At 37.5% G+C, this 25231-nt stretch overlaps 2 protein-coding genes across 3 annotated transcripts; both read right to left on the bottom strand.

The window, feature by feature from the left end:
• Positions 1-156: 156 nt before the first annotated feature.
• On the bottom strand, positions 157-8766 carry LOC310739058 (cysteine-rich and transmembrane domain-containing protein 1). Its single transcript, XM_083564661.1, has 3 exons — positions 8426-8766; positions 3145-3453; positions 157-831 (listed from the first exon to the last, which is right to left on the bottom strand). Exons 2-3 carry the CDS (start codon positions 3431-3433, stop codon positions 725-727), a joined length of 396 nt encoding a protein of 131 aa, XP_083420787.1. The 5' UTR covers positions 3434-3453; positions 8426-8766; the 3' UTR covers positions 157-724.
• A 3760-nt stretch (positions 8767-12526) lies between these two features.
• Positions 12527-22331, bottom strand: mat2b (methionine adenosyltransferase 2 non-catalytic beta subunit methionine). 2 transcript variants are annotated; one of them, XM_083564641.1, is made up of 7 exons: positions 22194-22331; positions 19542-19736; positions 19341-19455; positions 17856-18002; positions 17115-17308; positions 14255-14368; positions 12527-13175 (listed from the first exon to the last, which is right to left on the bottom strand). In XM_083564641.1, exons 1-7 carry the CDS (start codon positions 22221-22223, stop codon positions 12999-13001), a joined length of 972 nt encoding a protein of 323 aa, XP_083420767.1. In that variant the 5' UTR covers positions 22224-22331; the 3' UTR covers positions 12527-12998. The 2 variants fall into 2 exon arrangements, with proteins under 2 accessions (XP_083420767.1, XP_083420766.1); XM_083564640.1 differs by lacking the exon at positions 22194-22331 and adding an exon at positions 21227-21486.
• Positions 22332-25231: the final 2900 nt, after the last annotated feature.

Here is a 25231-nt window from a genome sequence, read left to right as displayed (position 1 = left end):
CGGAGAAATTTATCTCCGCTATAACAACATTTTATACAGCTAGGACGATCAATAATTATTTTATCTGGATGATAGAAGATAATGCAATTAAAGTGCAGTACAAAGGTACTGTATCTATCGCTTTAACTCCTCAGTGAGACTACGAGACGCTTGGGGTCATTTGGACATTGTGTCTTTAATAACATTGTGAGGTCAGACAACTATACAGACCTCCAGTGTGCAAACTACACTATTATTCATTCAACATTCAAACATTACAGGAAACAAAAACACTCTAAAAGCTCAAAAACTGAAGATTTTTATTTAGTATACATGTAAGGTTAGAAATGTTCGTTTTGATAGTATGTTCAACAGTCCATCCTCCTATAGCTTTAAACTGAACAAAACAAAAAACATGCTTTCGTTTCTATACCTGTAGACAGTTTATATTCTAGCAAAGCATTCGCTTTGTGGCTACATAAAATAAAAACAGCATTAGTTTACAAGTGCTAGAACTTGGATCGCATCTCTACAAACGTCTCAGTGCATAGCATTGAATTTATTGAAGGTGTGACAAGAAGTTATCCAAACTGGAACATGTAAAATCCCTGAAACAAACACACATCGCTCTTTCTTTCAGTGAATCATTATTTTTGCAGTAGTCATACATTAAATACAGAGAAGGGAGGAAAAAAATAAAATAAAAACAAATAAAAGGGGTCTTTACAGATGAGGCCTCGACAGATTAGGTCAACATGTCCCAGAGACAGCAGCAGCACAAAGCCGTCCAGCACGCGGTCAGACACGCCTGATCACCCGAATCATCTCGCCGACCTTGTTCCACGACGTACACTGTGAAAATGCGGAGGGTTAACACGGGTTATCCAACTCATTAATCATTCACGTGGATGCGAAATGCTTCGGTTCCTGGAACAACAAAAAAGTGCACATTTCTTTTTTTGCAAAAAAAGAAAGCAAGGAAGCCTTGAAATAATGTCTGCTTGTCCCTGTGAAAGGAAAGTTCAGTAATAAAAAAGCTCTATGGTGCCAATAAATCTGTCCTGAGAAGGTCTGTGAAATTTATTTCACAGATAAAGCAGTGCCTGGCAACAAAAGGTTTGAGAAGGTCTGCGATTCAGAAACAGAAAGATGCATTAACATGAGACATCAGGGACATTTCATAAAAAGTGAGAATAACCATCACACCATATTCAAAACAGAACCTTATTCAGACAAGTCTGTAGTTCAACTGTGCGTGTGTGTGGGTGCATGTGTGTGTGTGTGCACGTGTTAATGCAAATGAACGCTACAGCAAGTGCATTGTCCTTCCTCTGATAATCAAATGAAACTTGGTGGTTTTTAGCAGTAGATAAAACCGCAACCTAAGCAACTTTTCTTCTGCTATTTAAAGCTATAAGCAGATGCATTTTATGTGCTGCGACCCACATTTACCGCTCTTTAGTCTTCTGCAGGAGGAGGCTGATAAAACCTAAACATTCAATTTAGAAAATAATTAACACTTACTATCGAAAACGTCTAATTCTATAAAAACGTAGAATTCCTTTGCGCTGATTCGGGGGTGCATAACTTCTACACAGTAGCTCTGCTTCTCCTTCTTCTTCTGGCTTCTCCCATTAGGAGTCGCCACAGCGGATCATCCGTCTCCATACCCCCTGTCCTCTACATCTGCATCTTTCACCCCAACTACCTGCATGTCTTCCCTCACCACATCCATAAATCTCCTCCTTGGTCTTCCTCTTTTCCTCCTTCCTGGTGGCTCCATCCTCAGCATTCTCCTACTGATATACCCCATGTCCCTCCTCTACACATGTCCAAACCATCTCAATCTCGCCTCCCTCACGTTGTCTCCAAAACGTCCTACATGCACAGTCTCTCTAATAAACTCATTTCTAATCCTGTCCATCGTTGTCACTCCCAACGAAAACCTCAACATCTTCAGCTCTGCTACCTCCAGCTCCACCTCCTGTCTTTTACTCAATGCCACTGAATCTAAACCGTACAACGTCTCTCCACAGTCCTATAAACTTTCCCTTTCACTAGCTCTGCGCATGACCAGAAATGCCACAAATTCCAAAGAATTGTGTCTGCTCTTTCAATGCTTGTATTCTGCCTGACTCCCACCACAGATCACTACAGCAGACAAAAAAACCCAAAGGAATAAACCTAACAGGGTGTACGATTATATAACTTCTCAATGAAGCGAAAAGAAAAGACGGTACCACGCTAGGAGTTATTTATATGTAACAGCACATCGATAACAAAACAGTTTCGGTGGAACCCTGACAAACAATCAGACATTTTTATACATTAGAGAACAAAATTTCATTATTTTTAACCCAGTCATTCCTTTCACAGGTAACAGGTCTTCCTCTTTCTAAAACTGATTAAGAACAACTAAAATTACAGCTTGCCCCATTAATGAGAACTGCAAAGCAAAAAAAAAAAAAAAAAAAAAAAAAAAAATCCACTGCTCTACTACTAGCAAACTTACATGCCGACACTGAAGACTTCCATAATGATGCAGTTTTACCTCGTCGTTACATATAGATATATAGATAGAGTAATATATAGTTTATATAGTTAATATATAAACAGCAACATTAAAACAAGTACAGAAATATATTGCTGTGATTTGCCTTGCAGCTGATGCTTTGTAATACTATACTGTAATACTGTAATACTAGCTAAAGAAAATCGCCCGAACACCGTTTGATGAGTTTGAATTCAGAATTCAAAAGCACTGAAGCAACAAAGAGACTAAGAAATCCAGATAAATGTGAAAACGGCGTATTCGTCTAAAAACCCTCAGCATCCGCACTTTCATTTTTAATCTTTTCCCAAAAGTTGGGTAAAAGTAAATCATAAGACGCTTCGACCAGCGTCATTTTCGCCTGGTGTTTATTTACTTTCCGGCTCTTTGAAATGTCGGGGCAATGACTTCAATACACGCCATCGTTTTTCGAAAAACCTCCTTTTCGCAGTCCACGCTGCCATGCTGAAATGGAAAATATTTATCTATCACTTTGGAGAACGTTTTCAAAAAGTTGCGTTTTCGTTGACTGGAAAAAGCCGTCTACAAGTGAACGAAAGGCCAAAACTTCGGCGTTTTTAAATGAAAAAGTATTAACGTTGACATGGCCTTACCTGTGTTTTTGGGAGCCTCCCCATACACCGGTCCTCCATACCCTGGTTGAGGAGGCACTGGATATCCCTGATAGCCAGGTTGGACAGGGTACGACCCTGGTGGTCCAGCAGGGTAGTTAGGATACGGTCCTTGCTCAGGACCGGGTGGAAAACCCTGAGCAGGGTAGCCCTGAGGCGGGTAACCATGAGGAGGGTAGCCCTGAGGTGGGTAGCCAGGAGCGTTGGCAGGAGGGTAACCCGGAACAGGGGCACCAGAGGCTGTGTATGGTGGAGGATTTTCATAGCTCATCTCCACGTAAGAGTATTCACCTGGCAGCAAAAAAAAGAATAAAATAAAATTTATTTCGACACAAATACAAACTAATGTGGGAACCAAAGGCCAATGTCTGCTGTTGACATCAAGTGCTCCATAACCTGTCCCTTTTGATTATCTCAGACAGCCTTGCACAGCCTAGTCCAAGCTGATAAAACTCACAAAGGGAAAAATTTAAAAGAGAGAACAGAAACCTAGAATTGACTCATTTATAGCAAACATTCACATGCTTCTGATAACATAATGGATTACAGTAATTACCACACAGAAGAATTTTAACAGTACCATTGTCATGAGAACAAACAAGTAACTGAGTCACACTAAGGTTAAGGGTTGTTCTTGGGGTGCCAATAAACAATTAAATAGCATTTAAATATGTAACATGAATTAAAAGTTGTCATCTCAAAAAGGAAGGTCTTAGACTCAGGCATATGCATATGTATATATACACACATGTACAAGTAACCACTTTTCAAATACTGGAGCAATATAGTAATGCTAATTTTCAAAGAAGCAGCCATTGTTACTGACACCAGTCCAATATTTAGTGCTGATTTACTCGTAATCAGTGGTGGCCAGCAACAAAGTCAATGTAATTCATTACTGTACTTAAGTAGCTTTATCACATATCTGACATATTTCAATTTGCAAATATTTGACTTATACTACATTTTGCAAAATCATTCTTTATGAACAATCCACCAATCGGACGCGTGCTCCGTTTTGAACGTGTTTTGATTGGCGCTTGGTGGGATCTACTAATCACTTACCTACAGTTCGGCATCAGTTTAACAGCAAGCAGAACATTTCGAGTGGAATAAATGATAGAAGAATCTCCCGACAATGAATTGCCGCAACACCCGCGGCCTCATTTACACGGTTAATGATCATTTTAACAGATTTAAATCAGTGTTTGACTCATTAATATTATTTTACTAATAGATGGTGCGCTGAGAGGATCCCTGGATATCCCTTTTCTTCAAAAGCCCCATACTTTCTCAGCAGACGTGCACCACGTCCTGGATCACGTTCCTGAAAAACCTTTCACCTTTATTCATTTAACATTGTATATTAATAAACATTAACAACAGGGCACAGGTCGGAAAGGGATTCCTGGACATGTGGGTTTCGATTTTAATCGATAGAATAAGTATCGACAAGTATATGAATATTGAATTAATATACGTATACACAATAAAAGCGCAACAATTTTATTTTATTTTTTTTTATGAAAATGAATTGTTTTGGCAGTGGTGTTTATATGGTATGGTTTTAATACTTAAAAGCAACAACAGAAAAATACCTACATATAGACATAAATTATAGACACAAATTTCATATATATTAGTCAGCATTTAGCCAGTTACAGTCATCTACCATACTTGCATTCATGAAGTGTATTTGGAGCACATTAAAGAGTTAAAAAAGGAAAAATGAGAACCATATAAATAGCATATTGAACCAAATGTTTTAGATAATGCATCTAACTCGCTATTAAGCAAATAGGTTTGCCTGGTAGCTGCTTATATAACAGCCGGAAATCTAACTAAGAGTTTTTTCACATAAACTGAGCAGCAAAAATAATAGGAACGTTATAGCATAATAAATCATAGTACTTTGGATTTTAAAGTACATTTAAAAGTTTTACTTTTTTTTAATGGCGTTTAAATGCAGTACTTTTACTGGAGTATATTTTACAGAATGTATTTACTCTTACTCAAGTACATAGTCTGTGTTGTTTGTGCACCACCACTCATAATTGCATGAAAAACCAAAATCCTGTGTGATGTAAGCATTGCCATCACTGCCATGCTCATAAAAATGCCCAAATTACAGCAATCTGGTGGTATTTCACACTCAACAATGGCAATCTAAGCAAAAGGCACTGCAATCAGTATTCTGTGAAAGTATCACGAGGAGGAATCAAAGCTTCTTATATAATCACACTCGATGTCACCCAAATGAGGATGGGTTTCCCTTTTGAGTTTGGTTCCTCTCAAGGTTTCTTCCTCATAACATCTAAGGGAGTTTTTCCTTGCTACAGTCGCCACGGCTGCTCATCAGGGATAAATGGACACCGTTCACCTTAACTGTTGATTTCTGTAAAGCTGCTTTGAGACAATGTCTGTTGTGAAAAGCGCTATAGAAATAAACTTGACTTGACTTCTTCCTATAATACACATGACCCAATAAAGCATCTGTACAAACCTTGCACACATATACTAGTTAGGCAAGAGCTCCTACAGTCAACCCTGGATCAGGGAAAAAGAACCGCTTTTAAAGCACTTAAATTCCAATCAACTCACCTTACAAAGAACAAACAGTCCAAGTGTGTGACCAAGCAAAAACCAAACAGAGCTAAATACGTTTTTTCCATGACACACCTGATTGCTTAATGCCAAGCTGGTTAGTAAAAGCTATTCACGTAGCACAAAATACCTCTGCTGGTACTTATACTACTGGTATATACACTGGTACTCAATCTTCCAGTTCTCGCTTTTAGAAGTTTTATTGATGGCCGAGCAACTAAAAACAGAGGTACCTCTATGTTTTGTTTGGCGTCCAAAATTGTAAGCAAATTTCAAACAGACTCACGTCGAACGAGAGATTTTATCAAAGCATTACAGGGAAATGTTTTTCGCATAAAACTCCATCTCTAAAAGTAAACGTGTTTTCCGTTCATTTCTCATACATCGAGATTAGCCAGGAATGTAAACACTGCTGAAACTTTTCTTCAAAAGCCCCATAATTTCTCAGCAGACGTGCACCACGTCCTGGATCACGTTCCTGAAAAACCTTTCACCTTTATTCATTTAACATTGTATATTAATAAACATTAACAACAGGGCACAGGTCGGAAAGGGATTCCTGGACATGTGGGTTTCGATTTTAATTGATAGAATAAGTATCGACGAGTATATGAATATTTAATTTATATACGTATACACAATAAAAGCGCAACAATTTTATTTTTTTATGAAAATTAATTGTTTTGGCAGTGGTGTTTATATGTTGTTGCTTTTAAGTATTAAAACCATAACAGAAAAATACCTAAATATAGACATTAAAAATACAAATTTCATATATATTAGTCAGCATTTAGCCAGTTAGTCATCTACCATACTTGCATTCATGAAGTGTATTTGGAGCACATTAAAGAGTTAAAAACGAAAAAATGAGAACCATATAAATAGCGCTCTGAACCAAATGTTTTAGATAATGCATCTAACTCGCTATTAAGCAAATAGGTTTGCCTGGTAGCTGCTTATATAACAGCCGGAAATCTTACTAAAGTCTAAAAGCCTTACGAGCAGGAATGTTACATAAATGTGTATGGCATGTTGAATGCATTTAAGCTTGTTCTTTTTTTCATATAAATCCCACATTCCTACATTTATTTATTTATTCTCTTAATTACTATTTTTTTTTCCATAAAACTGTATTTTTGTGATTTGTATACAAGGACTTTTTTGTTGTTAGTTGTTTGTTGGGTTTTTTTTCCTATTAAAGTCAAAACTATAAGCTAAAATTTTTAATTATAGGTTTGAAAATCCAACAACAACAACAAAAAAAAAAATCCCACGTTCGTTCTTTACCTTCATCAAATCTGTATTTTCGAAATTTGTATTTAGATCTCTGTGTTTTTTTAGGCTCAATCTTAAAATTATAACCTGCAATTTAAAAAAATATATTTAAAATCTAATTTCCTAAGATTTTTCTTTTTTTTTTTTTTTTTTAAATCCCACATTTTCATTAAAAAAAGTATTTTTGAGATTTGCACTCCATTTTCTTTCGCCCTTAATCTCAAAACTGCATCCTGCGATTTTCAAATGATGTCGGGAAAATCTAATCTTGGAATAAAACCGTAATTTTTAAACACCCCTGAGAGCAAGAATTGTATTTAAGATGATTTGTGCATAGTTGAAAAATCCACAAAGGTCAAGTTTTAATATTTATGTCTGCTTCCAACATCCCAAAATTAAATTGTATTTCAACTGCACATGTTCTAATATTGTTACAGGAAACATGAGACTATGATAAAGATGATAATGCTGGGTATTTTGCTTCACATAGTGATGCTGTAACACACTACACATGTCATGTCCCATGACAAAACCCTGCCATTCCTGGTTCTAAACTCAATCAGTGTATATGAATCCTAATTGTCATGAATCATCATTGTATTATGTCTCCCAAGCCTGAGCAGGATGTCAGTGTGTATGGTTAACATCTAATAAAACAGCCCCCTCTCTCTTTCTGCAAATCCAATTCCGTGCGATATCTAATCTAGATTAAACTAAATAAATCAGACTGAGCAGTTCCATAATGGTGGTGAATTATTAACAAGAGGGCCACTTTACAGTGTACACACACCAATCACAGTAGGCCCTGTGTGGCAAAAGGATTCGTTGATGTCTGAAACCCTTCTTTTTTAGCATTGAAATGATTTTGGTCAAATAAATATATGACATTAAAGATGATTTCATGGTCCAACTTGATGACAGTAAAGGCAGCCCTGGTGTCGTCATTGTTTAAACATTGGAATCACACGAACTTTCGTGCGCCAGTGAACGCACCTCGTCTGGATGAACAGCGTTTTCTCGCACAACAAAAAAAAAGCAGGTGTTTGCATAAGAAAGTCACGTTGACTATGCAAAAAATAAGGACGTGAAATGTTGTTCTCTTTCACACTTAAAAATATGTACATACAACAGAAGTAGTATAATGTTTGTATTTTTTAAAGGGATAGTTAACCGATTGCTGTTTTGTGGTGGACAGTAGGACCCTGGGGCCTCTTTTAAAGGCTGCACAAACGCATCAGGAATATGTCAAGCGTGAACGAGGGTTGGGAGTTATATTACATTAGAATAGACAAACGAGAAAAGAATATAAAACGGAAGGAAACGAAAATAGAACGAAAATTTTATATTTCTTAAAGATTATGTCCATAAAAAACATTGTAATTACCTTTGGTTTAGAGGAAGGTAGCGGTATGATATGTCGTTGATGGAGCTTCGCGAGGGTGTCCCTGCGTGCAGTGTTCACTTGATCATGGATATGACGTTGAATTGTAATTGCAAGTCCTGCTGTCCAGAGTGCGTCTGCTGAGTCAATTACTCTGAAACAGTGTTCTGCCCTGAGCCCCGAGCAGTAATGACGCCCCAGTGGCTGCGGTGGTGCGAACGACCTTATTGGAAAGTCCTGACAACACTTTAATCAGCTGACCCGCAAACAGCTTGTTGCCAGATTGTGTGTTTTCCCCCTCAAGCACTGCAGTGTTCTAAAGACGTGTGCAAACTCATGTGGGTGTACGGAAGTCCTAAGAGGCCATGCATTCTATTTTTTTTTTTCTTGTTTTCTCGTTAGCGCTACTTAATTTTCTCGTGAATTTGACAAAACACATTATTTTTAATTTTCTGTGTATTCGGCATAAAAGCGTACAAGCATCACGGATCAATTAATTCGTGATCACGAGAAAACAGGAAAGAAAAAAAATGTATAATGCATGGCCTTTTAGGACTTCCGTATGGCTCCGCGGTGGACAGTCGTAAATAATGCAATATTTCAGTCCAGACTGAATTACAATCTAAATCGTGATGTTTGGAATTTAAACTGGCAACCCTGACAACACACACACACACACACACACACACACACACACTTCTCTTTCGATACGACGTCACTCTACCAAAATCAGGCTGATTCTGCATCACCTAACTGGGCTGTGATGGACAAAAAGAAGATCCAAGACCTTAACCCCACTGACCATGTTCTCCTCACATGCTCTTCAGGTTGAAAAATCACATTAATACTGAAGACATCCAAAGTATGAAAGAACACAGGGAATTATGTAGTAAACGAAAAAGTGTTAAAACAACCCAAAATATGTTATCAGTTTTAGATTGTCCAATGTAGCTCCATTTATTTTGGCAAACTCATAAATAACATTCTCTCATAGGATTCACATGGTAGTCACCTAAAATGGTATTCAGTTCACATGTGTGTCTTGTTAAGAGTTCATTTGTTACATTACTTGACTTGTTAATGTGCTTTAGACCACCGCTTATCTTGTGCAGAGAAAAGGGTGAGTACAAGGTCAATAGCCTATTAGTGCTTTTACAACTGCTGTACAAATCTGTATTATTGCAATGAATTATGCAGACCTAAAACCAACAAATGCTATGATGAAACAGGCACTAATAAGGTCCGTTCCTGGAAAGAAAAACCGAGAGCTACCTCAACTGCAGAGGATGAGGCTATTAGAATTACTAGCCTCAGATACCGCCAATTTACATTGATGCATCTGGCAGACATCCATTCTTCAGAGGAGACAAAGAAAACCATTATGTCGAAAGAACAACAAGCAAAAGAGACTTGCTTGGATGAAGAAGCGCAAGAAATGGACTTTAGATTAGTAGAAAATTGTCCAATTTTGAGATTTCTGGTTTTGGAGGGGTCTTTTTTTTGACGTACAATGGGTTGATGAACAGTTCCAAAATTTGTGCTTCCCATGAAGGAGGATGTGTGATGGTGTGCTTTGTGACATGAAATTCCATCTGGTTTGCACAATATTCCCCAAACACACCTTTAGTTTATATAAGAGCTATTTGTCCAAGAAGGTGAGTGATAAAGTGTTGCATCAGATGACCTATGTCTCCAACAACCACTTGATCTAAGTCCAATTGAGATGATTTGAGAATGAAGGAAAAACAGCTGACAAGTATTCAACACTTCTGGGAACTACAAGATTGTTAGAAAACCTATTCCAGGTGACCATGTGAATTTGAATATATTTATATTATATACTGAAATGTAAAACATGTTTTGGGGTATTTTATTTTTTTATTTTATAATTCCACATGTTCCATGTCTTCAGTATTAATGTACAATGTTGGAAATAATAATAATAATAAACACTAAAGTAGAAGGTGTGTCCAAACTTTTGACTGGTACTGTATATTGGTATACTGTTCAAGTACACATCTTTTCCATAGAGTATGCTTTACAGTTTTTCTCAGTTGCTTTGATCATTTCTCAGATAAGAAATGAAATTCTCAGAACTACTTGTTCAACTGCCACATCATGTAGTCACTTTTGCTCATCATAAGAACATTTATTGTTGATCAAATTGCGAATGCTTTTGTACATTCATTTAATTGATTGTGTACAAGCGTCTGCTGTTTCCTACATTATCAGTTGTTTATGTTCATGCTAAACAAAATATATTATACTGGTTTCACCTGAATAGTTTTCACCACCAAAACATCTGGGCATCAGTTCATTGTATAGGTCATTGAATGCAAAATGGTTAAACCAGGTGTTCATTATCATCATCTGTCATCTAACATTTCTATTCAACTTTTTTTTGTAACTGTGACTTGAATTGATGAATTGTGCAGATGAATCTTGAATGTCCGGCATCAGATCAACCAATGATCAACCAGTTCTCTAAAACCTTTATTTGGAGAGTAAATACAGACAGAGCAAAACACAGACATAAATTCTGAAAATGGATGAACAACTAAGAAACAAACAAACACTTGTAATGTACAGTAAAAGTGTAATCTTGTCCGGTCTCATGCAATCAATATAAATTAAATAAATACATTTGTGTAAATAAAATGTTTTCAATCACTGTAATCCACACCATAGTTTATATCAAGAAATCCCGAAACTGTGCAGCGTCATACTGATGACATTACCAATCTTTTTTGTTTAGTTTTAGTTGTTTAGATGTTAAACATAATCTTGTTTGTAAACAATGACAAAGGGACTTTTTATTTTGCTGGAAATTATATGTTCATTGACACAAATACATTCTTTTGAGAAATGAAAGTATACAGGGTTTTGCAAGCAATTCAATGTATTGTGCTGTTTGTACTTTTCTCAAAATCCCTATTAAAAAATGGCTTTATGTTTTTCTCAAATCATCCTTAATATTTGCAAACCAGTAAATGCACTTACTGGTTTGCAAATATTAAGGATGATTTGAGAAAAACTGAAAGCCATTTTTTTGTTACCAGATAGTGGCACATGATGTGTACATGATGTCCTGTAGGCACCAATGCATAGTCTCTTGGAATGTCCCACTGTTATTAATGTGATGTGCCTTGGGTCCATGTGAACAGGACAAAGCAGTTACTAAAATCTCACCATCTTCAGCTCTGCTACCTCCAGCTCCACCTCCTGTCTTTTACTTAATGCCACTGTCTCTAAACCATACAAAATCGCAGGTCTCACCACAGTCCTATAAACTCTTCTATCACAAATCACTCCTGCTCTCACTCTTCTCCACCCACTCCACCCTGCCTGCACTTTTTTCTTCACTTCTCTAAAACGCTCTCCATTACTTTGCACTGTTGACCCCAGGTACCTGAACTCCTCCACCTTCTCCACCTCTTCTCCCTGCAACCGCACCACTCCACTGCCCTCCCTCTCATTCACACACATGTACTGTCTTACTCCTACTGACTTTAATTCCCCTTCTCTCCAGCGTGTACCTCCACCCCTTCTCAACCTGCTCCCTACTCTCACCACAAATCACAATATCATCCGCAAACCTCATAGTCCATGGAGACTCCTGTCTGACCTCGTCCATCAACCTGTCCATCACCACTGCAAACAGGAAAGGGCTCTTAGCCGATCCTTGATGCAGTCCAACCTCCACCTTAAACCAGTCTATCGTTCCTACTGCACACTTCACTGCTGTCACACTGTCCTCATACATGTCCTGCACCACCCTCACATACTTCTCTGACAAACCAGACTTCCTCATACAATACCACAACTCCTCTCTCGGCACCCAGTCGTACGCTTTCTCTAAATCCACAAACACACAATGCAACTCCTTCTGACCTTTTCTATACTTCTGCTGTCTCTGTAAATGTCTTCCTCCTCTCCTTCTCCTCCTTCGGCCAACAGTAGCCCAATTTCCACCGGTACCTATGATGGTCATTGGGAACCCGGGCCTCGACTGATCCGGTATGAAAGTCTCTTTTGTGCAGTTACTAAAATGAATGTTACTTTTGTGCAGTTACTAAATAAATTAATGGACACAATTTGTCTCTCAGAAACACATCATATTTATTCCAAAAAGACTGTTACAGTTGCAACGACTTGCAATCTCTAGCAGTGCTGTGATCCAGTGCATGTTCTAAGCCATACTGTAAGCCACTTTCAACAATTGTTTAATTTGAAAATGAAATATCAGGTATTTAAATCAAAAGGTTTTTTCCCTTATTTATTTATTTATGTCCGTCCAGATTTGCTGGAAATTTATAAAGCTGTGTGTTTACACACTGTATTCTGTACGGTCATTCCGGGTACGTTCAAATAATCTTGCAGGCATCCATGATAGAATGGATATCCTCAACTGCATTAAGCAAAAATACTATTGGCTATAGTGCAATAGAAAATCAGAAACAAAATAATAGATGAAATGCTGTTATGTATGCATTAATATAACTCATACAGTATCAACTAAAACTATTTCAATTGGCCCTGTATTTTTTGTCAAAGTCTGGAATGTATGCTTCGTCCCTCAGTGAAAGACGGTCTGTCTCCAGCGTTTATCATGAAGGAATGGCCAGAGACACTTTCTAATTGCTGTTTTAAAGGAAGTCGGTTCCACGCTCAACCCAAGCATCTCCAGACGGGAACATTCTAGCTGGGCATTTTGTGGCCTCTGAGCTCCGGCTCCAGCAGGCTGCTCTGTCAACTACATAAAACACACACACAAACACAGATTATTTGCACATATATATATAGTCAAAAGTATCACCTGTGTTATACAATAAAAGTCTTGGACATGCAAAGAAATGCTGTAGAGCAAATATGCAGTTAGAAATGCCAAAACTGCACGATTCGACATAAAAAATAAAAAATAACTATTTGGCAGACACGCTTATCAAGAGCAATTTACATTTATCCAATCTTTATACAGCTGGGTAATTAAAGGGTTAAGGGCCTTGCTCTGGGGCCCAGCAGTGGCGTATTTAGTGTGACAACTCAGTTGCATTTTGTGCAATTTTATAAAGATATGGAGCATCATTTTTTGCCCTGCTACATAATATGGTGCCTTCTTTACTGATAATTGATTTTCTACCCCATAACATAACCTTGATTTAATAGTAGAAGCCGACGCATTTATAGATTTTGCAGATTAATCTGCACTAATAATTGATTGCTGGAACTAATATCCATAACGACGGTTTTTCCGGGTTGCATCCGTTTCTGGAACGGCTGAAAAGGTCCACTCATTACGAATCACTGTATTATATTTAGTATTTAAAATGTATAATTATATTAATTAATATGTTCATAATTTTCATTTAGCACATTTTCATGATTCAGTACTTTTTTTTATTTATTTTTTTATTTTTGTATAAATTTAATTACTATTTTACATTGTGTTATTTAGTTGGGTTTTTATCCAGTATTTTAAAAACTAGCGGTTGGATAAATCAGTTATCGGCAAGTATGACCAAGTAAGTCCAACCTAGCTATTGGTTTCGGTAAAATACACTATCGGTCGACACCTACTCAATAGTCTATATAAATCAAACTTTGTGCTACAAAATAAGGTGTCAAAACCTTTACACAATGCTGTATATTAGAATTACATCATAATAAACAAAGACGCAACTTCATTTTACGAAATACTTCTAAACACTCCCCTTAAAAATCCAATCTTAACTGTCTGCATTTACAAGATAACACAATCGATGTATTATGGTGGATTTGCCTGACTAAACCCCACTAATAAAGCAAGAAGTGTGCATGTGACTGCAGGCATACCGGTATCAGGTGACTCCTGGGCAGGTTAAATGCGTCTGCCATAGCACAAGCAATCTCATATTTAGTCATCTGCTCTTTTCCGGAATAATGGAAGATCCCACGCAAGGACGGGTCCTAGATGGTCACATCAACATAAAGACATGAGTAGAGATTAGCATAGATGCTGTGCTAATAAATATGTGAATTGATCACAGATTGTCCCACTCAAATAGTTAAATATGTCGTCCATATTATTTGAAACACTACTACATCTTCCAGCAATGAAACAGATAAACGATTTGCCTGTGTCAAAGGAAAGACTTTAATCCTAAATATAAACTACTCTGGTTTGAAGAGAAAGCAGGGCTCAGCATGCTGAAATAAAAATATTATACAAGTAAACAAAGTAGCTTAAGAATGATATGGGATGTGTCCATTCTCTAGTCAGAAAAAAAAACCCAGAACAGATACAATGAGGAAATTAATAACATTTCCTACAAATATTGTTGAGTCAGTGATTATTGAATATCACATTTTAGATATATTCCCCCTTTTCTGTTATAATTAGTGCCACACTTCTGGGAAGGCTGTCCACTAGATCTTGGAGTGTGGCTGTAGGGATGAGTGTTCATTCATCCAGAAGAACATGAAATCTGCCACTGACATTGGGTGACAAGGTGTAGGTGCAGTCGGTGTTCCAGTTCATCCCAAAAGTGTTCAGTGGGGTTAAGATCAGGTCTCTGTGGAAGACATTCTTCCATTGTTATTTTACATTCCAACTTTGGCCAACTATGTCTTCAGAGAGCTCATGTTGTGAATGGTGGATTTTAATGGTGGAACAGGTTCAGTAGCTCTTAGTTCTACATCCATCACTCTAGTAGAAGTATGGATACTCATGTTTTAAAAGACTCTGGTAAAAGTTGAAGTTCTGACTACACTTTTTCACTCAAGTTAAAGAGGTTTGGGCTCTGACATGTACTTAGGTAAAAAGTAGCCTTTACTGTTTTAGTGTCTAATGAATGTATCCAGGCTGAGCACCACCATATAGAACACAAGCAGAGAAAAGATGATGATCAGGAATGTCCCTGTGCTCAGTCACGTTTACATCACGGACTTCGTCTGTCTCATCCACGTTAGCTAAACTTCTTGTTGCCTTCTGCCTTGCTCGTTGTTAGCTTCATAGGCTAGCCTACGTCTGTGAAATAGGTTGATGGGCTGAAAACGGCACGAAATGTTAAGAGAAAATATCGGTCATGTCACCAAACAGATTAAAACTAAAGTAACGAGCCTGTTTTAAAAGTGTAAGAAGTATAAAGTAAAGATGTTTAGGTAAAAAAATGTAATGATTAACTTTTGACTTTCAAAAGTTGTCTGAAAAATAAATAGTGAAGTAAAATACTAATACCAGAAAAAAAGTACATTAGCAAAGTATTTGTACTTCATTACTTCCCCTCTCTAGTTCCAGATAAATGCAAACAAAGACATTCTACACCTTCTATTGTGTACTTTCAACTGTGTGGAAATGGTTTAGGGAAGAAAAATGTATTTGGTCTTACACGTGCTTTCGCATTTTTACCAACCACTATCAAGTGCCGTGCAAGAGATCGTGGACATTTGAGCCAGTATCTAATTACAAACTGAAGTGATCAGGATAATGTCGGTTTCATTTTTTCAGGCAGCGAACTAACACTTAAATTAAGGATGACATTCCTGATAAATAATAAGCACCCATTTCTGATCAGTACACCTCAACAATGATAAAACTGTACTGAAGGGACATTCAATGGCACCCAGATAAAAATGGGTTCCCTTTTGAGTCTGGTTCTTCTCAAGGTTTCATCCTCATAAAATCTCAGGGAGCTTTTAATTGTCGCTGCTGGCTTGCTCATTTGGAATAAACGTATAGGCAGGAAATGTATAAATTCAAGCTTCACAACCTTTTATCTCTGTAAAAAAAAAAAAAAAAAAAAAACGCTTGGGGGCAATGATCGTTCCCTAAAGCGCTATACAAATAAAACTGTATTGAATTGAATAAAAACATTGTTTCGCTAGCAAGGTTTTTATTCACAGTTGGTTTTGGTATCAATTATTCATCATGGTCTTTGTAGGATGATAGTTTAGGCAGGATTAACATGTAGATAACATTTTTAATAGACATTTTCTCTTCTGTCTGTGTGCCAGAATTAAGCTTGGACTACTTCTGACACTTTTTTAACTTGCGGATTAATCTTTGTTTTTTAACGATCGCAGTGGGAAAAAAATTTTTTTTTCAAGCATTTCCTTGCTGTAACTTTTCTTCTGAATAAATCAAAGACATTTTCTGCTGATCTGAAAAATCCAGTCCATGACTCAAAAACTGCAATGTGATCCGAACCGTGAGTTTTGTGAACCATCGCACCACTATTATTCGAACACGACGCGTTCTGTACGTACTACAAGCAAAATGTCTATGACGATGATCTTTGATCTATGGCTATATATGCAACAGTGTTAATGAAACATGAAGTAAAGTCAAGTGGGTAATTTATTGTCTGTTTACTTGCGTACATTTCTCCAGGACCATATTACAATATATAGAAATAGGTGCAAATGAGTGCAGGACAGTATATAAACAGAACTTACACACAGGACAATAAACAAACATAATATGGACTATGAATAAACTATTGTGTAAAGTAGCAGCACAATTAAAGCAGCACTATTGGCAGCAATACAAACTCTATGATATCCTGCTTTGTAAAGTGCACTTGTGCAATGTTTCTGAGTCATAACTGAATGCTAGGGCAAAGTTTAACCTGACTAACTTAATGTTGTTGAACTTTCAAGATTTGCATTTCCATACTAAGTTACTTAAGCTATTCTAAGTGACTTTAACTATTACCTGAAGACCTCGCTCAGCCATGTTCCTACAGACCCGTGCCACATTGCTGGTATAGGTGGGGAAACGTTGCTGACAGTGGTCTACAGTCGAGCTCTCGGCTCCATCCTGAATGCGATCCCAAAGCACGGTGACGGCACTCTCCTCCACCTTCTCCACCTCTCCGTACAAAATGGGCACCCGGAGTACTACAGCACCTGCAGTACCACATAAAAAAGGGTTTTCCAGGATATTTCTGACATGTTTTCCTGAACACACGTAGCTCCTGATGACAGAAGCCTGGTCTATATTTCCCCATTCCAAGATTAGCATCTTCTAATTATTGACTACGAAGTCACCAAGAGGCTAAGAGTATCTCGACATGACGCTACCACTGCCATGCTTCATTATAGGGTGTTGTCAGGGTGACGTGGGTTGAAGTTGCCAACAAACCTAGCACATCGTTCTAACGCCAAATCTACCATCTGAGATGTGGATCTCTCCAGCTTGCTCAGAGTTACTCTTGGTTTCTTGGCTGCTTCTCTAACTCTGCTTCTCTCAATCATGCCACTCAGATTTTATGGACGACCTCTTCTTAGCTGAGTCGTGGTTGTGGGATATTCTTTTCAGAATACATGAAAACTCATACAGATATTTTCTCTAGAGTTAAGGGGAAAGTTTTATTCAGTGTGTTCGATACAGTGAAAAGAAAAAATGCATGATGAGAATTCAAACAAAAGAAAATAGAAAATTTTTATTCCATACCTGGACAGTGTCTGAGTATTTCCCCTTCACCCCTAAGCTTTGATTTTCCATACATGTTTAACGGGTTGGGGGTGTCGTTTTCTCCATACGGGGGATTGCGACCATCAAACACGTAATCAGTGCTGATGTAGATCAGAAAGATGCCAGCTACGTGAAATGTAAAGAGAAAAAACACAGTAATCGGAGTGTACACTCTTCAGGAAGTCTTCTTCCAAAGATGTAGACAAATATTCTTGATGTGTTTTTTTTTTTTTCATGAGAAACGCTACATTGAACGAGCTACTAATCCTTTCTTTTAAATTTCTTCCATCACGTATCCCAAATATGACTGTAAACAAAATGCAGAAAAGCAGGCAACATGAGAAGCCAACTGCCACTTGAACACTCGATCTATTATATGAAAATTTGTGCCTGAAAATGTTAAGATCTGAAAAAAGACACAGCGCTACTTTTGTGCTTTTTCTAGGGCAGCACAGGCAACCAGGTCACCGTGAGCTCTTATTAAATATCTGTAGTTGTTGCTAAATGTTCTTCATCATTTGGGACACTTGTGTATCCAGTCTATTAGCTCCTTTTTCTCAGTCCTATTCGTTACAATACTGTCTACTGCATTTCTCTCATTTACAGGCTTGTTATCTGTTAAGCCACTCAGCAATCTTTTCCCTCAGCATCTCTGCTCGTGCTCTGATTAATTCATTCTCTCATTTGTCAACACTCCTTTCAAACATTTATCACTGCCTTATCTTCCTCTGCCTTATCTTCTCAGTTGTAGCCTACTGAATGTGCACTTCTATTTTACGTTGCCAGGTATTTAAACTCCAATTGGAATCTTGTTTTTGAATCAAATTAAACACATTTATTGATCAGCTACTCTTGTTTTGGTGGTTGTGGTATAAAGTAATAGTATAAGCTGTCCAAAAAAAAACTAAACCTGCAACATTTGAAAGGATTTTTGATCCAGCCCAATTTATCTGAAATCCTCCAACCTGGCAACCTTGCACCAGAAGACCCAGTTGTGTTACTGTCTTCTAAGTTAAATTTTTATTTCATAACGACAGGATTATTTTTTTTTTCCTTATTTCATATATTCTGTCATTTCTGCTTTTCAAGTAGTAAATGGAAACTAATTGAAAGTGGAGGTCAACTGATATGGGTTTTTCTTTGGCCGATATTTAGAAATCAGGGCAGCCAATAGCAGATATATGATGCCGATTTTTTTTGGTTGATATGTTTGGCCAATTTTCTTTTTTTTCCCCTTCATCTCATCAAATCCAATAGTTGATTAATAAGACGTGATACAGCAGATTGTTTAAATTAAACATTTATAAAAAAAAAACAAAAGCCTCTTCTATAAATGGACTTGTTAGCAAGTTTTGGTACTGGAGCTCCAAAGCAACTGGGAAAAACTAGTTGATTGATGATTTCCTGTCACTTTGTCTCATGACAGTGACAGTATGAAAGCATGGTGACGATCACCTGACTAACCTGCTTCTTTTGCCAGTGTAGCACATGCATGTACATTCAGGTTCAAGGCTGCTTCTGTGTGATGCTCCACCACGTCTGGCCTTCTCTCAGCAGCACAGTGTACGATCACATGGGGCTACACAAGACACAACAGACGGTTAGGAAGCTGCTTGGCATTAACACCAGACAAAAACACTTTCAGTGCATTGAGCCTAGAAGCACCTGGAAGTTCTGAATAACCGCACGCACAGCGTCCTCATCCAGCAGGTTGCAGCTGAGGAAGCGAGGCCGAGCGCGAGTGTGCCCACACCCCAGCGTTTCCCAGTCATTGTTCAGAAACTCCTTGTAGACTGCGCGTCCAAGAAGACCAGTGGCCCCGGTCACCAGTACACGCCGGCATGGACTGCACATTTCCTCCTTAAACAGGCAGAAAACCAAAAAAACTTCTTACTTCTCAATTACAAGCAACCAAGGCTGTAATGATGAGTCGGTATGCATGTGAAAAAAAGTTCTAGGGTTAGAAGAAGAGCCTTGATCCCATCCAGATGACATCTTTTTCACGATAGGCCTTGCATATTTCAGCGAGACAACGCGAAACCTCGTAGCTGCGTAGTGGCTTGGCTTTCACCAATCAAAAATATTTGGCACATCTTAAAATGAAAAATATGCCAAAGATGTCCCAGGACTGTAAAGCAGTTAGAATCCAGTAACAGGCAAGAATGGGAAAACTCCAAAAACTCCAGCTACTGGTTTCCTCATTTCCCAGACGTTTATAGACTGTTGCTTAAAGAAGAGGGAATGCTACATTGCTTTATTTTTTTCTTCCTAAATAGTACATTTTGTCAGTTTAAACATTTGATGCGTTTTCTATGTTCTATTGTGAATAAAATTTGGGTTTATGAGATTTGCCAATTTGCATTCTGTTGTTATTTACAGTTTACACAGTGTCCCAACACTGAAAAACGTTTATTCGCGTATCTCAAATTGTTAGGAAGTTGGGGTCGGAGTGCAAGATCTGCCTTAATACAGCACCTCTAAACAGTGGCAGCTTGGCCATGCTGGGGCTTGAACCCCAGACCTTATGATAAGTAGACCAGAGCCTTAACCACAGAATCACCACTGTCCTTAAGAAAAAGAGTTAAAAGGTTTTTTTCATTTACAAAATGTTTTAACCTGTTTTCTTGACGACAAAACGAGCTGTCCCATGCTAATTTACAAAATTGCTGAGTCATGAGTTGGTAGGACTTTCAACTGTTGACGTTATCTGTCACAATCGTGTGCTTTTATGCAAAAATCTAGACTGTAGTGTCAACGGTCAGGAAGAATCCAACCTTCAAGCATTTTTCAACATTGATTGCAAAAATGAAGTGTGATTCCTTCATTAATAAGCGCATCAGATCCATAAACAACACACACACACACACACACACACACACACACACACACACACACACACAGAAAACCACCCTTGATTGTAACAGTTTGATTGACAGAGGTATAAAAAAACTTTTTTTAACGACTTTAAAAGACTTTTTAAAGTTCCTAATACTCAAGGGGTTTGGCCAAACTTTCAGCAGTGACGATTATTTACATCAACATGGTGTAGATATGATGAGCTAATGAATGGGACAGGAGTAACTAATATACTAATAAGGATCAGAGTTGAGATGTCAAGCCTAATTTAACCTTGACACAAACATCTGTTTGAAATTGAAATCATGCACGTGAGTGTAAAACCAACCAGATGTGCATTAGAGCCTGTTTACATCCTAATGCAGTTTTCTGTCCTGATGCACCATCAAAAATAAAAAAAAACCATATATGACACCCAATCAACTACATTCACATTTTATAAGTGAATCCTCCAAATTGAAAGTCTGCATTGCCTACAACTTTGTTGTCCTCACCTGCACGAGCGCTACATGACCTGGGCTGAAACAGATCTTCAGCTCTTTATCCCTGAGACTCATGTCACTATCGCGGATACACGGCGTCTAATTCACAAAATAACCTTGGCAGGTAAACAAAAAATCAGCAGCTAAAAACTGAAAGCACGCGGGACATGACCTTAAAAAAAATCCTTGTTTTAACATTAATACTCAAACGCAAAACAAGGTACATAAACAGGAAGTGGATAAAACATTGCGCATGCGCAAAATCAAGAAGCCTTTCGATGCGTCAACACTACACATTAACGCAGCCTGCTATTGTACGTTGCCGTCTCGTATTGAAGAACAAAGGTGTTAAACCAACAACAAAATTGGTGGTTTGACCTTGTGTGCGCACTCAAAAAGATGATGAAAACATTTTGTTTTGCCGTGTGACTGATTTTTACAGTTCTATCATTACACATACGATAATCCAATTGTCTATGCGCAAATCAGGGAGCCTTTCGATGCATCAATACGACACCGATTAACGCAGCATGCTATTATCCCCGTATTTATCGTTTCGTGTTGAAGGGGAAAAAAAGTTATAAACCAACAACAAAATGAGTGGAAATAGTTTGTCGTGTATGCGATGATAGAAACTCTTTTCCCGGATTATCTGAAAATATGATAAATACCTCTTAATCAGCGTTGCCCTGAATCTAATCTAAAACACGCCTTTTGCAGTAATGAGATCTTTTCTCCTTTCAGGTCACATTTGCGCAACGTTCAAATTAACACATTTTATAACTAGGATAAATAAATATACATATTATATATAATAGATAATATCTTGCATAAAATAAATTTTGCAGGAAGAATTATTTGACATGCTATACATTATGTACATTCATACAGTCTTTTATCCCAAACCGTGCAACAAACAACATATTGAAAATAAATACAAATATATAAGGTGTATAACTATAATGTGTATAAGTTTTACCTCCGAATCGCCATATTCAAGCCCCAGCATTATGGAGTAGAAATTTATATCATAAATAATAATTGATACAGCAAAATCTACCCGGAAGTTTTTTGTCCTGTTTAGTTTAAATTGCTGTCAAGTCGTTTCAAAATACGAGTCCTGTTCCCTTCATCTGTATTATCAAAATAGGCGATATTGAAATTATACTCGAGAATAGAGATATATTTTAGTTGTTCTGTTCTGGTATATTCATATTGAAAGAACAGAATGAATGATTACAGTTTTTTTCAGTTGCATTTACAAAACAATTTGTGCAAACAGCACAATAAAAATTTTTTTTTTTTGTTCATTTTGATTGATTTTATTATTTTTTTTAACTAAAAACTCAAACCTTAAAAACTGCATTAAATGGTCTATGAAGACCCAAACTTCTGCTGTAGGTGGAATTTTTTGCAAAGAACATGGTGAACATGGCCAGATACCACAGCACAACCTTCAGTGGTGTCCTATCTGAATCAATCCACCTCTTTATACCATCATTTTGACTCCACAGCCATAGAAAACCACCAGTATTACACTGAAACATAGTAAAACAGAGTGCTGCATCACAGACAGTTCCAAAAAATATTATGATTATTATTATTATTATTATTATTACTTCTACAAATATTTAATTTATATAATGACAATAAGGATGCGGTTGGCATGTAGTTCATCTAGCTGATAATTGTGATATAAGAAAAACATTTTAGACATGCATGTAAGCTTGTATTTGAAAAAGTCTTGAAGTTGGATAAATGTGAGATATTTAAAAAGTAAAAAAAGGAACACAAATGTTTCCGCCCGGTTTCGAACCGGGGACCTTTCGCGTGTGAGGCGAACGTGATAACCACTACACTACGGAAACTGGTGAACAAATACGTTTGTTTGACAGTGTGATGGTGTGAATTGTTATTTCTGTACATATATTTATTTGGTTAGTCTATATACATATTAATAATAATCATTAACGAATTTGTTGCATTTTAACAAAAGGAACATCCATGTATCTTTCTCAAAAACCATAAAAGAGTAGGAGTTTTGAAAACTTTGACAGGCACTATAAAGAACACACACACGGTCGTCACCATGAAAAGCAAGTAAACGTAATCTTTCAGACCAGGTCTCGGGCCATTGCTCCATAGTCCAGTTTTTATGTGTCTGTCGTAGGATTTTCGGACATGCAGGGGTAAATGGCGGCTCGCCGACAAGTCTACAGACTCATTCACCACTTGCAGATTTCAGTTTCCGTAGTGTAGTGGTTATCACGTTCGCCTAACACGCGAAAGGTCCCCGGTTCGAGACCGGGCGGAAACACATATGCACTTTTTTTTTTATATCTCAAAATTGTTAAAACCTGCAAGAAATCCTCATTTTTTTGGTACGAAAATTTACAGTTTTAGATGTTAGGCTTTCAGTGGTCAGTATTATACAGAAGCATAGCATAAGAGAGTGCTGCATCACAAACAGTTCAACAATTCATTATTTACAAGAATATACTGTATTATTACAATTTATTACCCCTAATGGGAGAAGCCGAAAGAAGAAGAGGAAAAGGAGGAAGTAGATTATTATTATTATTATTATTATTATTATTATTATTATTATTATTATTATTATTATTATTATTATTACTTCTACTGCAAATTACGTTATATATTTACAATAAAGATGCAATCGACTACATGTAGTTCATCTAGCTGATAATTGTGATATAAGAAAATATTTTAGACATGCATGTAAGCTTGTATTGGAAAAAGTCTTGAAGTTGGTTAAATGTAAGATATTTGAGGAGGATAAAAAGGAACACAAATGTTTCCGCCCGGTTTCGAACCGGGGACCTTTCGCGTGTGAGGCGAACGTGATAACCACTACACTACGGAAACTGATGACCTACTATCATTCCCCTTCACTCCAGCACATATCTCCACCTCTCCAGGCTCTTTTCAACCTGCTCACTACTCTCACCACAAATCACAATATCATCTGCAAACATGTATGACCTCGTCCGTCAACCTGTCCATCGCCACTGCAAACAGGAAAGGGCTCAGGGCCGATCCTTGATGCAGTCCTTGATGCAGTCCAACCTTCACCCTGAACCAGTCTGTCTTTGCAGTGAGGTCCTGCACCACCCTAACATAATTATCTGACAAACCTGACTTCCTCATACAATAAACATGCATGTATCTCTCAAAAACATAAGTCTTTTTCCTTTGAAACAGTTGACATGGATTATAAAGGACACACACACACACACACACACACACACACACACACACACACACACACCAACAAACAATACACAAGACACACGCACACGGTGGTTCACGTGAAATGCAAGAAAACGTAATGTATCTCCTGCTATTGCTCCATGGTCCAGTTCTGATATGTCTGTTGTAGGACTTTCGGAGGTGGGGACATGCAGGGATCAGCGTGGGTTCACTGACAGTTCTGCAGCCATAGGCTCATACACTACCTGCAGCATTCAGTTTCCGTAGTGTAGTGGTTATCACGTTCGCCTAACACGCGAAAGGTCCCCGGTTCGAGACCGGGCGGAAACATAGGTGCCCTTTTTTTTTTTACACCTCAAAATTCTTAAAAACCTGCAAGAAATCCTCCTGTTTTGGTACAAAAATGTAGAAACAACCGCCAGGTGGAGACTCAACTGCAGTTTTAGATAGATAGATAGATAGATAGATAGATAGATAGATAGATAGATAGATAGATAGATAGATAGATAGATAGATAGATAGATAGATAGATAGATAGATAGATAATAGATAGATAGATAGATAGATAGATAGATAGATAGATAGATAGATATTATTCAAATCAAATTAAATCAAATTTTATTTGTCATATCCACATACATACAGTGTACGGCATGCAGTGAAATTCTTATTACGACGGTCCGGCATGAGGGAATAGGATGGGGAGAAAAATAATACAAAGAAAAAGAGGACTGATAAATAAAGTATAAAAACTATATAAAATAAAATATAAGAATATATAAGATA

This window comes from Silurus aristotelis (assembly GCF_946808225.1).
Source record: "Silurus aristotelis genome assembly, chromosome: 16".
NCBI classification, from domain to species: domain Eukaryota; kingdom Metazoa; phylum Chordata; class Actinopteri; order Siluriformes; family Siluridae; genus Silurus; species Silurus aristotelis.
The sequence above is the reverse complement of the archived record's forward strand: the minus strand, read 5'-3'. Positions and strand labels throughout refer to the sequence as shown.

Bases quoted from the DNA above. Each gene is read 5' to 3' on its own strand.
- mat2b (XM_083564640.1), bottom strand. From the start codon at position 21,289: ATGAGTCTCAGGGATAAAGAGCTGAAGATCTGTTTCAGCCCAGGTCAT. The intron at 18,003-19,340 runs GTTAGTCAGGTG...CATTTCACGTAG, and splicing joins TACACTGGCAAAAGAAGCAG to CTGGCATCTTTCTGATCTAC. The intron at 14,369-17,114 runs GTAATAGTTAAA...GTGACCATCTAG, and splicing joins TGGCTGAGCGAGGTCTTCAG to GACCCGTCCTTGCGTGGGAT.
- LOC310739058 (XM_083564661.1), bottom strand. From the start codon at position 3,433: ATGAGCTATGAAAATCCTCCACCATACACAGCCTCTGGTGCCCCTGTT. The intron at 832-3,144 runs GTAAGGCCATGT...GCATTTTCACAG, and splicing joins GGAGGCTCCCAAAAACACAG to TGTACGTCGTGGAACAAGGT.